Below are 17,729 nucleotides of genomic sequence, written 5' to 3'. Positions count from 1 at the left end.
TAGCGCTGCTCCAAGCTTGTACTAATTTTTATCTCTGTCTGTAGCCTCATTACTAGTTCCTGCTCCACTCCAGGCCATTGAAAATCTACTGCGTCCTCTTTTTGCCACCATTTGTCTAACTTAACATCCCAGCCGTCCTGTTCTGGGGTCCTCAAGTCCCAGATTTTTTTTTTTGCTCTACAGCTGAGTTGAGCAACCATCTGCCTCCATTAGGCCTTCAACAGATTACCTCCACGACACGCCTAATGCACCATGTTTTATAGCCGAGTAATGTAGGCTTTACACAGGGATTTGAACCTCTAAGCTGACCTTGAAACATGGCTGCTCTTTTGGCCAACACACAGTCCTAACAGGCCATGATTTATCAGGGGAGACATGTGGATAAGTTGAGTTGTAATGGTTGTACCTGTTTAAGGCCAACAGTCAAACTAGAGTTTTGATTGGCTGAGAAGGGGCATACATATGCAAAGATATTTAACACATAGTTGTGTTGCATTTTTCTCAACAGAAAGTCGTTTTAGTGCCTTCGGAATGCTGACATTAGTGCATTTGTATTGTGTTGTTAATGGTCTGATGTTTTGGGTATCAGATTCCAGTTTTCTCTGGTGATTATAGAAGACAGATGACAACTTCAAAAGATTCAAATGAACTCATCCACATATGTTATATGTGTTTTTGCTAATCAAACCTCTCAAAATTTCATTTCCAATGGGAATGTCATGATTCCAACTTCACATTCCACCATGTGATTGTGTCATCTCGCAGCATTCACCTCAGCCTGACTAACACTCAGCAGTAAATGCTGCTACTGTAGAATGTTGTCTAGCTACAAAAAAAAAAAAGTTGTGCTGTCAGGAGAAAAAAATATGTTTAACTATCTTCAAACAGATGTTTTAATTGTATACAGCATCTGTAGCTGCTCATAATGTGACAGCAAACAAACTGCTTTTCTTGTTGCTTTCTGTCCTACTGAGGAATTTTATGTCGCAAATTGTCACTGCTCCATCTGTGTGTGTGTGTGTGTATGTGTATGTGCGTGCGTGTGTGTGTGTGTGTATGCACCCACATGTGTGGATTTGGCCCTGCAGATACTGAGCTGGCCCACAGGCTTCTCTGTCACTCTCTCTTCAGCCAGAGGGCCTTCTGTTCCACCATCGTGCTGGAATGCTTTCTGGGACATCCAGCTGGAGCTCCAGGCCCAGGGCCCAGCTATCAGTCAGATCCATGGCCTAGCTCCCCTTCGCCATGCTGGGCTGCGGAGAGACTCAATAGTGGCTGATGGGAGGATAGTCGTCCCTGCCTGTTCTCTGATGGGACCTGACAGCAGCCTGTAGGCTGTCAACGCATTCCTGCACAGCTGCTCTTAAATCACAAACGGGATGGCTGTAGTGTTTTTTTGTGTTTCTGTGTGTGTGCGTGTGCTGGAGTATGAGTGTGTGACTGTGTATATAACTGCGTGTGCGTGGGCGCAAGCGTGCGCCAGTGTGTATAAATTATTCCATCTCTGCTCCACATATCAGTTTTTGAGTGATGATGTGTTTTTGTGCGTGTAAATGAGTAAACGTTACACATGAGCCGCCCTACTTTCCATTTTAGTAACTCTCCAGAGATACAGCTTTGTCTCTCTACATTGTGCAGTGGCAGTGTTGAGGCTGATAAGGAAATGTTTAGCCAATTTAAGTAGACTGTTGAAATGATTTGGAATCCTCACCAGACCACTAGGGCATATCAAATGCATAGTGGAAAACTGGATTGTTTGTACAGTGGCTGAGCGAGCTGAAATACTTAGAAGCCCTCTGTTGTGCTCAGTCGAATGAGTCTTGTGTGAAGTTATGTGAGTGTGTGTGTGTGTGTCCTGTGGGTGTTTGCAAGTGTGATTGCTTGTCTTTTTGATCTACTCCGAGTGTGTACGAGTCTTAAGACGGTGCGGACGGAGCTTGTACATGTTTTCATACATGTCTGCGTGTTGCCGTGCATGTGAGCTCATTTGTCCACACTTTGTGTATGTTCTCACTCACACGTGTGTGTTTGCTCAGGGAGGCCTCACTACCGTGGCCCCCGCAGCCATACGTTTGACCCTCTTTCTCTCTCTTCACTCGCTGATGAACACAATCTGTCCTTTCAGATCCACGAACGGCTGCAGCACTATGAAGAGAGCAAACCCGTCCCCGTGTTGGACAACACAGCAGCTCTGGCGCATGAAGTAAGTTCTTATTTTGTTGCACGTACTGATGACTGACAGGCCAAAGGAAAAAACAATCCAAAGTGTCATAGTAAGATGTTGGGCCTCCTTGCACCTCCAAAACAGCTTCAGTGCTTCTTGGCAGAGAATACCGAAGCGATGAACAGCATTCTTCTAAAAGATATTTCCTCATTTGGTGTTGATGATGGTGCTGTCTAACACTTCAGTCTCTCATAGGTGTTCAGTTAGGTTGATATGGTGACTTGTGAAGGCCATAGCATATGATTCACATTATTAAACCATTCATCAAGGAAGCATTTGCATTCGTTATGTCTCTCCGCTCATTTATTCAGGTTTTTCCTTCAATTTGTCACCCACCTACGCACACGTTGTCTTTTCTCTGTGTTTGTATTTGAAAACCAAGCAATGTGATTGATTTGACTCAAATCCAGAGAGACTTAGTGTAAGCCGGTAGGTTGATTTCGCAGATCAGATCTTCAGATCACAAGTGCCAAATGTCTCTTCATCACTTTTTATTATGTCTATAACACACACATAAACACAGTCATTGATACATGCAGTCCACACACTTTCCAGTAGCGTGCAGTAGCCTTGACAATGTTTGTCCTCTTTCACCTCTTGCCCTGGAACGAACTCTGAACTGTCTGTTTCTCGGTTTGGTTTTCTATACTCTCTCTCTGTTACAGTAACACTACACTGTCCCTACTATACACCGCCAACCCTGCTGCCCGCTTTCTGCCCCAAACGTCTAGCCATACACCACGAAATCGAAAACCCAGCTCTGCAAGGACGGAGACCGATCATTTTCTTAAGGCAGAAACCGGATAGAAAAAGGCCACCAATTCAAAAGGGAAAGCTGAAGACAGATGGTCACGCTTTGACAGATGACAGCAGCAGACCAACTGCAAACACATGAAATATTTAGATTCAGGAAGCATCATAGCAGCGTCATGTGTGGCGTGAAGTTCCTTCTCAGTAGTTAACCTGTTAATAACACGTCACGTCTGCCGCTATGCAGACAATAATGGCACCATCAGGACCACTGATGACTGCACTGATGATGATGATTTTCTTCCACTGGCCCTGCCGCTCTCGTCAAGCTGTGAAAGATATTTAGTCTGATTTACTGAGTAAATGTCCAGTGTCCTGACATTTGTTACCGTTTTGTTCATTTGCAATATTTATTGAAAGCGACGTGCGCACAAAAGCATGCCCCGCTCACATTCACATGTGCGTGTACACACACACACACACACACACACAAACACACACACCTGTGTAAACCCAAGAACCAGCCTGGCACGGTGAACTGAGAGGAGGAAAAGCCCTTTTACTGGTGTGTGGTTTTGTTTGAAATCCCCAGCTCTGTTTATTGTAATCAAAGTGCCTCCGACTATTCCACCCCTTCTAAAGAGCCCGCAGCCATACATCATCCTAATTAGTACTGAGTCAAAGGAAAGACGAGAGAAAGAGGGGCTGAAATTCTTACAGTCGGTCGGGGTAAGGACCACGGAAGAAGGAGTCCAGAGTGTCCTGAGACTGTCACGAATGAAAGGGCCGTCTTGTGGTCTAGAGCGGTTTTCCTGACCTTACAAGCCACAAGTTTCGGTGTGGGAGCCAGAATATTCCATCCACACACCAGTATAGATGACAGTAGTCCCAAACCCTCAACCAACCTACGATGGCCGTGCCATGCATCTGTAGGGACAATATTCTCAAATAAAAATTTTATTGCTCCTTTTTTGTCTGTGTGTTTGTCTTACCCTACTTTTACTCCTGGCAAGGAACACCTAACCAGATAACACTATAACAAGAATACCAACAAATTCAAGCAGCCAACAGAGTGGGAGAGATCGCTTCTGTTTCTCTTTCTGTAGTCTGTGCTCTGCCTCCCCAGGTTTGTGGCAAGAAGCCATAGTCTGTTCGAGAGACACCCAACTATCAGCCTTCATCTTCCCTCCCCCTTACAGATTTTCTTTCTTATTCTTCTTGTTAAATTACAGACTTTCAAATTTATGCTTCCTGGTAAATGCCCCGCAAAGCGTCTCTCCGGGATTATCAAGTATCGGGATAAAGCCCAGAGATGGTGTATCAAAGCGTCTCACAGCACACCGCAATCTTGAGTCTCCTTTCCTTGGCTGGGGAAAAAAAAAGGAAAAACTCCCAACTCGGAGCGTTGCAGTGTATTTTTAAAGTGGATTGTTTTTCACCCGTGTCGCCACTCCAAATGAACACTATTGAAGTGGTAGCTTAGGACTGAAGTGCAAGGGGAGAGAGATCTACAGTTAGATGAAATTCATTTCGGGCTTAGGTTTCGGGTAATGGAGGCTTAATTTATTGCCTAACATAAAATGACACTTTAACCTCTGTCTGCCCCTGGCTGCACTGTCTAGCACACACAGCAGGTGACTGCCACTGCTCAAGCAAACCTGCACCGCCAACCTGAAACACAATCGATGCATATAAAGACATGTCGGTGGGTGACTGCACACACACTTTTATGGATGGACATACACGTTCTTTACTGCACACACACAGTTTCTCTCCAGCGCTCATTAAGACTGAAATAGAAGCAGTCTTGCCTCATTGTAAAATACCACATTACATTAATCAAAATGGACAAAACAGCCTCACACGTGAACTGGCTCAGTGTAAGTTCCAGTCTGTCGATCCGATCAGTCTGGATCAATCCTGTCGAAAAACATAAACACACCACATCATATGTGGAATGCCAGCTCACTGTTCCACATCAGTGTCCAGTGTTTGAACTTTAACTCTATGTCCTGGTGGCAGACTTGTGCCCTTCTCCTCCTCTGGCCAACTTCCCAACACCTTTATTCTCACCCATAGACCTGCCGTTACATGGAAAGACCACTTGGTGCCATCAGAGAGCACTGGTCCACAAGTACATCTACAACTGCTAATGTGAAAGAGTCAGACAAACAGAGAGAGAGAGAGAGAGAGAGAGAGAGAGAGAGCTGGCTTGTCAAGTCATGTCAGGTGTCTCTTCATTGTTAATTTTTATTTACAGCACGTTGTGGTTCCACAAGTATTTGCTACATTCAGTGTCTTCATAATGTAAATGAGACAAAACAGGACATAGTTGCAGTTGGACAGAGATAATAATAATAAGTTCATACAGGATAGATACTCTATTGAATAAAGATGCACCTATATGAAATTTCGGGGCCAATAATAACAACTGATAATTGTCTGTTTGTTGTGGCTGATATTGAGAACATTAATCTTGCAAATGCCAAAATGAAGGAGACAAACTTTTTCAATTGATGCAGTGTTATTTCACAATGAGAGAGGAAGAAAAGACTCCACAGTCTGGTGTAATTAATATCTAAAATTGCAGTATCAGCATTCAGAAACACTATCAATCATTTAATTTTATCGTTTATCAGTAGCTAATATATCAGCCACCGATATATCACCTATTAAAGTAAAACTCTTGAAAGAATGTGAACTTTTAACATTGTTAGTCACAGATTTAGAGGTCTTGTGCAGCTTTTGTTTCCTATCGTCTAACTTCATTTGTCCATCGTTTATATATACATGGTTTTTACATGACTTTACATAGGGCTCACATATATTACATGTATATACACAACTTATCAGAGTATTGATTCAATAAGTGACCTGTAAACCTTGGCTAGAATGTCTCTGTGAACTGTTGGAAAAGCTGATGCAGTAAATACTTAAAATACGATAACTTCAGCATTTACATGTTACATTTTAGCTCCAAACATACATTTTTTTTTAAGAACGAACCCATAAAGTGAACTCATAAATAAATACATCTGGATTTAAGTCACTTTTAGAAACTATTTCCTCCTGATAACTCTTTGAATTGATTATTTGCATGAGAAGATTTCATGCATTCATTATTTCCTTTTTTTAAATTTGATTTTTTTTTGTAATGGTGTGAAAGCCAGTATTTAGACCATAAGACTTTAAAACTTTTATTGCAACCCATAAAAATATAATAATAGGAAAACATCTTCATGCATAACTGTGTAAAATCTAATCAAAATGCTCTGTGGGAATGAATTCAGGTTTAACGCTTACTGTAGGCAACCAGTGTATTAATGATCACTTACACAACAAATCAAGCCAAAGAACATTTCATCCATCATATGAAATAGATGACGCTGACTGGCTGAAACCAGATTTTTTTAATAAAAAATCTGTATTTTTAATACCATTTTTAATAAACTCTTTTATAAAAAAAAAACAAAACAAAAAAAAAGAAAGAGGTCAGCTTGATGTATTGGCAGCTATATATCAAAGTAGTGAGCCCAGCAGTGAGCTATAAACTGACATGCTGGGATCAAACTTATCTAAACACTGGCGTGCCTGCCATGACATTTAACAAATGAAATACGCTCGGTCTCAGAGGAGACCAGCATCATTTTTTGCCCCCTCCCTCACTTTCTCTGAAGGTCTGAGGATGGAAAATGTGATTCGAACGGGGCAGCATGAAGGTAGAGAGCCGAGCGCATTGTCAGACATGTCCCATCTGTCCTCCACGCTGAGTTATGGGACAAGGTGCTTTAATAGGACAATATGAGGGACTGGAAATTTACAGTTCTTTGTCTCGCTTTTCTTCCCTCCCTCGCTGTAAACAGCTTAGCGATGAAATGATGGATGACGCTGTATCAGAGCTGGAGATGTTCCCTCACTAAAGACCCTGACCCCGACTCCTCTTCCATCTCTACCTTTCTCAACTTCCTCTGTTTTTCTCCCCTTTACTTTTCTTTGATCATGTGTGCTCTCTTTGTTTTTCTGTCTTCATCTCCTCTCCACCTTCTCCTTTTCTTACTTCCTCCGTCTCCCTCTGACCTTTCTCTTTCAGATTGGATTTGTTGTATATTTGATAAAGTGAAGTAATGCAGGGTTGAATGAGGTTCAGCTGGAGTAACCTTGACCACTATGGCTATTCATTAGTGTGGTCTGTCTCCCTTTGGGGGGTCAAAACTAATGGAAATAATGAAAAGACCCCCCCCCCCCAGCCAAAAGCACATGTTCCTGTCTTTGGGTAAAGTGACATAGCATCCTCCCTAACCCCAATATAACCCTCAGCCCCCTGCCTTTACCTCCGCCTCACCTCTGGTGCCTTATTCCCGCACCCCAGGAGTCGTTAGTCAAACAAACTATATGTTTTTCCAACCTCTGTCATCATCTGCCTGAGCATCACACACACAGGAGAACACTGCATTTTGGGGAGATTTCCCTGTTCAGCTTATCTGTTATGTGATGACAACAGAGGCACCAAAAAAGTTACATGTGTCTCTTTATTCTTCTTTGCTGCTGCTTCATAGAGTTTTAACAAACACAGTGGATGTTTAAGGGTTAAGTTGCGCCCTGAGAAGAGAATTAGAGAATTCACCTTTTTGTTAAAAATGTTTGGATATTCTTATTATTTGATTTGTAGATTTATCAGTCTTGGCTCACTATAGGAAATGTTCCAGGTAACCTGGTCTATTTTCAACCACTGTGAAGTGATTTATATCTGTCTGTCTGTCTGTATCCATCTGATTTTCTATTGTTTTATATTGTTTTTTCTTTTTCTTATCTTATCAAGTCAAGCAACAGAATCAAAAATTTCTCCCAGGGGGCTTTACAATCTGTGTGAAAAACAACACCTTCTATCCTTAGACACTTGATTTTACAGGTAGAAGCAAAAGGAGAAACTAAGGGTAAGGAACAGAAGAGGGAAAGAGAAAGAAAGAAAGTAAAGCCTGGTAGTCCAAAACAATGTTAACTTATTTTCCCTCATTTTTCATGTCAAGGTTTTTTTTATCATTATTTTTGCCATTTCTAGCCAAAAAAATTTAAAATGTTATCTGTATTTTATAAAATAACTACCAGACTTTACATAGTTCATGGTTATTAAGCATAAATTATGTTCCTTCAATTTCTCATTTTCTAATATTTTCACAATATTCTTGGAATAAAGCTTATATTAAAGTGATGATAACTGAACGGAGCTATTTAAGGACACATGGATCATTATGGTGTTGACATTGTTCACATATAACAAAGAAGTTAAGAGGATTCTCTGCTTTATACTTTGTAAGAATTGTCAAAGGCGAAACTGCTGCACCTGTGATACAGTTCACGTACATACCCTCTATACTACCTATACACACATCTAGACACCCCAGTCTGTGATTTCCTCTGGTGCTGGTTGTGTTCTCGACATCAGCTCCTGATCCCAGCTCAGTACAGGCAGGTCTTTGTGTGCGACGGCTCGCCTCTCCACACTCACACCCCGTCCAGGAGGATCATCCATAAATCAGGGGGCAGCCAGAGGAGCGTGGCCTGGGCTTTAGAAGCAGAGTCACTTGTCTCAGAGCTACCACACATTTATCATGAATTCAGCCCAGCTCAGTCCTAATGCTCCGACATGCTCTCAGAGCCCCCACTGTTTCCAAGAGGAGTGGACTGTTTTCTTTTGTTCCTGAGATTTTCATTGAAAAATGATCCTACTGAACAGTAAATTTAATCGAAACAAAGGTGTCAAAAACTGCGAATTTTAGGCCCCATGACAAGGTGTGACCTTGCCTCCCACGAAGATGCACCCAATTTAGCATAATATCAGTTTGCTTGAGGCCACCTGAGAGTACAAGCACAGTGTGTGCCTTTGGGTATACAACTGTACTTTTCCACAAGCTTTGATGGGTTACTCTGATGTTACACACTCCCCTACTGGGTACAGTACTTTTGATTAGATTAGTACTGTTGATCATCACAAGATATAAAATTTGTCCAATAGTTTAAAATAAGGCTTGGAAAACATGTCAGTTACTGCACAAGATGATTTTTATTGCATTACAAATTAATTTATTTGAATTTAGTAGCAAATTTATTCCAATTGCCTTGACTGTACCAGCTACTAAATGACTGAAAATTAACATTTTGTGCAGGTTTTGTAGAACAGAAGAATGAATTTGACTTTTTGATAACCTTTATGCAGTGGTGGTGATTCAGTCCCCTGGCAAAGTAAATCTTGGGGAAAGTGGAACAGCAGCACTTGCCCTTCATTCATTACAACCACTGAGGTGCCCTTGAGTAAGGAAGGCCCTTAAGAGCAGGTTATGTATGATCTTTTATAGTTGTTCCAACTGGCCACATTCAAGGTCGTCATAGAGAGGGGCGAGACGCCATAATCGTTTAAAAGCGGATAACAGCGCACTCTTTTTGAGTGGCTTTGAAGGCATTCATAGTGTCTCTGTTTCTTCCCCTCTTTAGTTGTCTGAGGAGCTACAAGGGAAATCAGCCAACGGAGAAATCAAAGAACTTCTCAAAATACTGGCCAAAGCCCACGTGAAGGTGAGTTTGGTTCCTATTAAAAGATTTTATTCAATACAGGCTTATTTTTTTATTCTGTAAGTGTTGATCTACAACCCCGTATCCTATTTGTAGTGGACCACACTATTTGTGAAAAAATCCTCATCATGTCATCCCACAAATAGCACAGATCTTTGCCGTGTGTGCAGTTCTGGCATTGAAGTGGCGCGAGTATCATGCTGTACACAAAATAACAAGGCGGTCAGATCCAGACCTTGCTTTTTTTTTTTTTTTTTTTCTTCTTCTTTCTTGTCCTCTTGGCTGCGGCCACTGGCCTTGTTAGCCAGACACAGACAGCTACAGAATAAATTTACACATTTTTATTTTCAAGAGCTAACTGGGGCCATCCATCAGGCCCTCCAGGTGTCTCAGCCAGACAGTACTGCCTGTATGATGGTGGAATGGAAGGAGAGCTGGACAGCCTCCTTTCTTAATGCACTGTTGTCATGCTTATTTGGGCTCTGCCAGAAACAACAGCTCAGTATGAAGTCCTCCCCCGGCACAATACACACACACACACACACACACACACACACTTACAGTGCACACAAATATTCAATACCTCTCAGTGTCAAGTGTGAAGAAACAGTGGTTCCCAAAAGGATCAGGGTAAGAAGTCAGATCATTGTGTATATATTTGGTTGTCTATACTAGTGATGTAATGATTTAAAGAACTACACATAATACAGTCACTCACATACAGAAAGTCATGAGAAAATGGGGTCACGTATAATTGAGTCCACACACTTAAACAGCACACACAATCTCACATAGACACACGAAGGTGGATACACACTCCAGCACGCACTCACGCAGCCACTCAGCCCAAAGACAAATGATGGAAATCTATCACAGCTTTGTTTACGATGTAATCTCCTTTGTCTCTGTCAACCCCGAAGTGAAATGCACCGGCAAACGATCGCCGCGCTCGCCATGAAGCATGCCTGTGTCAGAAATGCCGCGTTTATTATTTTAATTACGCTTACAGTGAAGGTATTTGGCGTGGCAAAGGTCGATCCATCAAAACACAGAGCTCGTGAAAGTCATCGATCAGGAAGCTCAGCACCTTCAACGGATGAGGTGAGAAGAGGTGAAGGCAAGAGACAGGACTGAGGGCCAGGTGTACACACACACACACATTCATACACATGCTCCAATAAAATATCCTGCCCTCTCATCTATGTGCTTTTAGAGATGGATCTGGTGGAAGGTAAGGGCTGCGTAGCTTAAATTCCAATGTTTACTGTACATCATAGTAAGGTGAAAGTGTTAAAAAGTGTGAAAAATTCTCCTATTCCCGCTAAGTTTATAGAATAGAGTGATGTTTTCACTTTCAAATGTGGAAATAAATCTAATAAGAATCAGATATTTGCCAAAATGTCTTTGATGTAAACAACCAGATTGGAATATTTAGGTCACTGCCATTTTCGTGGAGTGTCTGCACTTTTTCTGTTCTCACCTAACAAATGTTACGGCCCCTGCAACTACCACCGGCAACTCTCCAGCCCCAGAGTCAATCTGAAAGTCCTTATTCCAACCCCAGCTGATCATACTTATTGAAATTAAAAACTGACAGAAACAGCAGCTTGTTTTTGCTGACCTCCAGTGCTTTAACTTCTCACCTCGCTGCAGCGATGCAGAAGTGTGCTCGAGGGTGTGTGAGGTTATAAGCTCTAAATAAGCTGTTGTGGCTATTTGACTAGTCCAGTGAAAACAATATCACCTCCACATCGGTACAAATTCCTCTCTCTAACTTCAGTTTTGTCTACTGTGGAAGACCCTCACCAATATTAACTTGTTTTCACCCTTTGTCTATTTGCTTTCTCCATTCACTGCTATCTCTCTGTTTTCCCACCACCTCCACACGCCGCTCTGTCGACCTCAGCTGAGTGCAGAACAAGGTCAGCCAAATAATTCCACACCAAACAATGGAAAATATTCAGCTACTGCTTCCTCTACTACTGGCCAGTGCACCTCAGCAGACAGCAATGTCAAGAGCACAAGAGCTGAAGCCAAGGAAGGAGATCTTATCTCTGAATAAGGGCTACAACAAACATGTCTTCATTTGTTTGACACTTATATCTTCATCAGGGATTGTCTCAGGCAATAAAAGCTGCACTCACCATTTTTTTGATATAAAATGAAAGTGGCTGGGTTGAGCTGCATTCTGTGTTTTGTGTTGACCTGTGAGATCCTTTTGAAATAAGTAAGAAAAAAGGAAACAACTCTCTCGGATATCTGTAAGTTCCCATCAGGTTAAGAAGGAAAGTATCATACCTGGTGCTGTCAAGTTGAGTGATTGACATCTATATGTGTTCACACGCACATACACCGTTTCCCACCATCCCTCTCCACCCCTCAGCATGATGACCTCTACTCTCGAGTGTTGAGTCTATCAGCAGGTTTCAAGCGTCTGGGCTTAAAACCACCAGGCTAAGCGCTCCTGCTGGCTTCATTGGGAACACTTGGTCAACAATAGATTAGTTCCAGCATCTTGGTTTGGAGGGAGAGCTTTAACTGTAACATACTGAGGCATGGAGGCTTTTGGCATTTTCCTGACATTGCGTCTCAAACCATAGGCAGCATGTGGGCTTCAAGAATGAAGTATTAAAACATTGCTCTCTTTCTGTCTCCATCTGTCCTCCAGGGCACTTGATACCGTACCAGCCAGCCCCAGTGTAAATCACAGGGCCGGGGGTGTAAAACACAAGCAGATGGCTGCTGCCTTTGAATGGCGTCTCTGTACGATAGTAATTGTATCACTCTTAATTATGGCTGAAATGATCCATTCCTAGGGTGGGGATATAAATCAGGCTCTTTAAAACTCCCCACTCTCTTTCTCTTCCTTTCTCTTTCTTGCTTTCCTTCTCCGCCTTCAACTTTCTTTTTTACGATTTGCACATGAAAAAACAACTTTCACCCATATTAACCCCCCTCAGAAAGACTAATATTGACAGTGATGAAAGTGCCAATTATGATGGCCGCCTGTTTCCGCCGGTGTGTGTGTGTGTGTGTGTGGAGGTAGGCGTGTGTATGCACTCATGCAAGAGTGTGTTTGACTCCGAGCGGTGCATGCTGAGATTCAAGGCTCAGAGAGGGTGGGCGTTAGTGTCGTATCTGAGCTCGCCTACAGCAGCACCTCCGGGGCAGAACGCTCACGGCAGGGTCCCTCCCGCCCCGGGGAAAGCAGCTACCCAGCACCGATCCAGCGCCGCCAGCTGAAAAACGAGCAGGCCGGTGACAGGGCCGGGGGCTTTAATGAGAGGCCAATGCCAGGAATGTAGGAGCAGGTTTATTTAGTCAAGCTCAGTGATCTGTTTTTCTAGGATCCCTATTATGCCTAATGAACACAAACACACGAACCGAGAAAGGACGGGATGCCTGGAAAACAAGGGTGGTTTCGCTTCCCTTCATCTTTCTTTCCGTCTCTCACTCTTTCTCTCCCTGCGTCTCTCTTCAGGCCTCAGCTGCAGGGCCGAGCTTACACAAGGATATAACTCTAGATTTGATTAAGCAGCTAATCCACCAACACCGAGGCATAACAAGACCCACTGACTCATATAAACCCAGGAAGAAAGCTTCCATACAGAGACCCCTCTGTGTGTGTGTTAAACATATCTGTACCTGTGTAGTTGTGCTCCCATGTCAATGGTCACCAGCCAGGCCATGTACCATGTGCTATCTATTAGCATACAGCTGTTACTGCTACTTCCTAGAACGTTTTTACAAGGAATTAGCTGTGGCTCTGTTACGGGTTGTTAGGCACGGCCATGGGGGAGGATGTGGCAGTGGGGAGCAATGCCAGATTTAAGGAAGTGCCATCGATGAAAGGACACTAACAGGTCAGGATGGATAGAGTTTAGAGGAAACGGCAACTGGCAGGTTAGTGGAGGAAAGGTTGAGGTGAGCATGAAAAGGGAATGTGTTCATGGAGACAGAGCACTGGAATTTTTTTTCTTTGTTGTATCCTATTATTAACTTCTGCAACATCCAGATTTCCCAATGAGATTATTCAAATTTCACATAATTGTAATTAAACATCTATTAAATGCCAGAAAATAGGAAAATATGCCCGACACAGTTTTCCAGATTCCAAGTAATGTTCAAATTTCTAAACTAACGGTACAAAATCCAACATTTTAATAATGTTACTATAATTTTAATATGACACAAAATAAAGAAATGTAAATCCTCACATTTAAGAGGCATTTTTGTTTATCAAAAGCAAAAATTGATTTGATTATCAAAATTATCTATGTAATTTTCTGTGGAATAACTAACCGATTATTCGACTAATTGTTTCAGCACTCTTCTAATCTGTAAGGCTGCACAGCAGCAGCGGAGCACTGTAATTCTGCTTCTCGGGCACCAGGACTTCATGGGTGTCCTACCCTGCTGAGGGGGTGATGGATGCCTGGCAGACCCACATGTTGTCATGACACAGATCAGGTGCTATGACTGACAGTCAAACACCATTAAGAGAGCCACAACACCACATGTATCCAACCTCAAACTCAAAATGCTTCCCTCTCCTCCAGGTTCGCTGTTACGGCACTGGCCAGCTTTCACCAAAGGATGTTTTCAGAAAACTCTGGGAATCCGATACAACGCCAAATTAGAATTGGTTTTCTCATACCCCCTGAGGGTGAAAAAACAGAGAAGAAGAAGGGAAAGACAGAAACAGAAACAGAAAAAGAAATAGTGGCTACAAAGTCATTCTTCTGTAAATACTTGTCCTGTGATATTTTACTCAGCTTTGAATGGAGCGCTGTTTCCATTCACCAGCTATAGCTCTGATATAAAGTCATGTATGTTCACATGTGGTGCTCAGAGTCTTAGAAATGTAACATTACTGATCACATCACAACATTGTGGAAACTGCAACTGCAAACTCTTCATCCATGCCTTGACACGGCGCTATGAACACAATTTATATGTTATATCAAGCACAGGTTTGGGATCCCAGTCCTATTCAGTGTGCTTTTATCGTTCTCATCTGCAAACAGTTTTGGTTTCCACTGTGTTCCAAGAGAATATTTCAATACCATAATGACAGCATCCCCAGACATACAATACAACACAACTTGTGTGTTTATGTACTGTGCAGATGAAAGCCTGAAGCACACTGTTGGGTCTGTTCTTAGAAAATGAACAAACTGATGCTGGGCAGATTTTGGGGAAAATGCATGAAAGATAAAACTGAAGAGCAAACAAGAATAGAGAGGATTAATGGTATTTGAGAGGAGGTTGGACAGGAGGACCACGAAAACAGGAAATTTGGGGAGAAGAGAAAGAGAAAAATGCAGAATTAAATGTGAGATATATAGGAATTAGAGTCAATTGTCTTGTCTGCATTTCTTCAGTTAATTAGTTTAGAGTTAGAACTTTATTTAGGATTAGTATCTACTGTAGGTTTAGGGTACGAGTTGGAATTAGGCTTAAGGTTTGTGGTTTTTTTTATCTGTTTTATTGCACCTTGGATCTTACTTTTGTAGCTTTGGCTATCGCTTCTATCGGATATGATAACATTGTGTTCACGTTAACTGCTGAGTTCTGGGAACACTGCGATATTACTATAACAAAGTCCAACACTACAAGAAAAACCTATATGAATGTCTGACTGCCCGTATTTCTTGCCTCAACTGATTTTTTTTTTTTTTTTTTAATGATGTTACCATGTTCTCAGATCTAAGCAATTAACTACATGAGTAGCAGATAAAGGCAATTTTTGCCTTTGTTACAGATTGGACAGTAGAAAAATGACAGGAAATCAGGGGATGGTTAATGACATGCGACAAAGATCCCTGGCCGGACTCGAACCGGGGTCCTTGCAGGTCGCGGTCAGCACCCTAAACCCCTAAGTCACAAGAGTAATGATGGTGAAAACTATAAGAATAAGGCCTAAGTAATAAACTGGAATGATCCTTTAAGGTTACAGTCAGAACAAAGGGAATAAATAGAGCCAAGTCCTCACTAGTAAACAAAATAAAGTGTGTGTGCGCATGTATGCTGGTCAGCTTGTCTCTCAGTGGATCCCAGCCACAGAGCTTCAGTTGTGTCTCCTCCTCTCATCTGCTCCCAGTTAGCAACATCTTGAACGCTGTACTGCAGCATGCTCCCATGTCATAAAACACACTGCTCCTCTTCTCACCATATCCTTCTCTCTGTCTCTCTCCTTCTCTCTCTCTACTTTTGTCTGGCACATGGGGTGGAAGATGTTTTTCTCACTTTCTCTCCCCTCCTCAACCACGGAAAAAGCAGCACGCGTCCAGCTGCATCTTGGTCCGGACATGGAGTCGTTAAATAGTTTGAAAAATGAATGTCTCAATGGCATCATTCTTGTCTGCGTCCCATCTCCTTTTTTATGTCTGCTCGTGAATGTGTGAAATATCTGAGGCGGCTGAGAACTTCATTACTTTGAGCCTACCGCCGAACATCGCAAAACATTGCTTCTCCGAATGTTCACCACCTTGAACTGGAAAGCATCAGTACTGGAAACATTGGCCAAAGTTGCCCCCCCCCCCCCCCACTTCTGCTCACTATCCCTTGTGAGCAATGGTCCAGGGCGGGGGCTGGTTGCCTTTAATCAGAGAGATGTATGGAGGGAGAGCACGGACCTAATGACAATTAACGCATGTAGCTACGAGTTACTGGCCTGAATGCTTTCAAATCCATCAGCCAGCATTTCAGGGAGACACCCCAATTCATAACCATCCTCCCTACAGTCTCTGCCTTTTCTCTTTCCTGCATAAAGGAAAAATGATAGATTGAACTCTTAATAGCATGCATTATTTTTCTAATTAGACTACGGTAAGGTTAAGGCCTTTTTTGGTTTGACTGATAACCCTTGCTTATTGTTTCTTTCCTCCCCTCTTTATATCTCTCTCCTTTTTCTAGAGCCTCCTGTCGGTCCACGACACAGTTGCCCAGAAAAATTATGACCCTGAACTACCTCCACTGCCAGAAGACATTGACGACGACGAGGATTCAGTGAAGATCATAAGACTGGTTAAAAACAAGGAGCCTCTTGTAAGTCCTAATCTTAAGAAATTATGTATTTGATTAATTTGTACATAATGGTTTTCAGAAACTCCCAGAAGATTGCAAGATGTGGTTTTGGAAGTAAAGAAAAACATTTCTCCCCTACATAAATTTATCATCAGGTTCTTTTTTATTTATGGCTACGATCTTTATGTCAAGAAAATCCTGTTATCTAGGTTTTGCTCACTAATCTCTGCATTTCTGAATCCCTTTTTTTATTAAAGCAGTATCCGCACCACGAGTCAAGCCAATACCATACATGCTTTCGAGGTACTTGCCTGTGGGAATCCAACCCACAACCTTGAAGTTGTAAGCACACCAAAACCAACCACAATTACCCTGCTCTTGGCCATGGGTATTTTCAGCCAGTCTAGGCTCGGTGTCTGCGAACGGCTTCCTTTTCTATCCTGGTCAGTGTTGCTCTCTCATTGTAACATGCCTCTCATGTCCGTGCTCTTCAGACATTGTCTCAGACGTCAACAACCACTCTGTCTGTCTCAACCTCGGGCCCCAACTGTACAGCAGCGACATCTTGGCCAGCCTTCTCATTTTCACTCCACCCCTCGACATCCTGGGTGTCTGTCTGCATTATCCGATAACTGCCATTCCTTGCATTCCCCTGCCTATGTCAGCTGGTCAGGCACATTTGGGAATGGGCCTCTGCAACCCCACCAAACCTAATTGGTGCTGGTTTCATACCTTTTAATTTTTCAACTCTCTTGTATGATTATCTCTGTTTTGCTTTTGTTGTGATCCCTTGATTCTCTTGACTGACCTCAGTGTCCTGCGACACATAAACACTCCACTACTCAAGTCCTCGATGGCCTGTCAGAGACCTCCATCTGTCATCATAGCACTTTGTTGTGTGCTGAGGCCCCGCCTCTCTTTGATCTGTGCCGGACATGGCCTGGCCCGGGCCGCCTCTATTTTCACTTTGTGGTTTTCACCCTGACCACCATCTTGGCTCCAGGCCGGCGCACTCCTCTCACCACACCCTGGGGAAAGCAGAACACACCTAAGCCATTTTTGGGTTCCTGCCTGTTGCATATTCCGTAGAGCTGCTGAACGTAATAATGTGGCTTGGAGGAATTCTCGCTCTCTCTCACAACACACATTGTCGCGGGTG

The 17,729-nt window shown here is 42.7% G+C and overlaps 1 protein-coding gene across 2 annotated transcripts in view; it reads left to right on the top strand.

Moving 5' to 3' along the window:
• Positions 1–17,729, top strand: part of mpp7a (MAGUK p55 scaffold protein 7a) — a 142,196-nt gene that overhangs the window by 59,406 nt on the left and 65,061 nt on the right. For both annotated transcript variants that reach the window (XM_044339411.1, XM_044339412.1), the window contains exons 4-6: positions 2,126–2,203; positions 9,464–9,544; positions 16,460–16,591. In XM_044339411.1, the coding sequence (XP_044195346.1) occupies positions 2,126–2,203; positions 9,464–9,544; positions 16,460–16,591 (291 nt within the window). The remainder of the gene's footprint in view (positions 1–2,125; positions 2,204–9,463; positions 9,545–16,459; positions 16,592–17,729) is intronic.

This window comes from Thunnus albacares, chromosome 21, assembly GCF_914725855.1.
Source record: "Thunnus albacares chromosome 21, fThuAlb1.1, whole genome shotgun sequence".
In the NCBI taxonomy this organism is placed as follows: domain Eukaryota; kingdom Metazoa; phylum Chordata; class Actinopteri; order Scombriformes; family Scombridae; genus Thunnus; species Thunnus albacares.
Note: the sequence above shows the minus strand (reverse complement) of the source record. Positions and strands in the feature narration are given on the sequence as shown.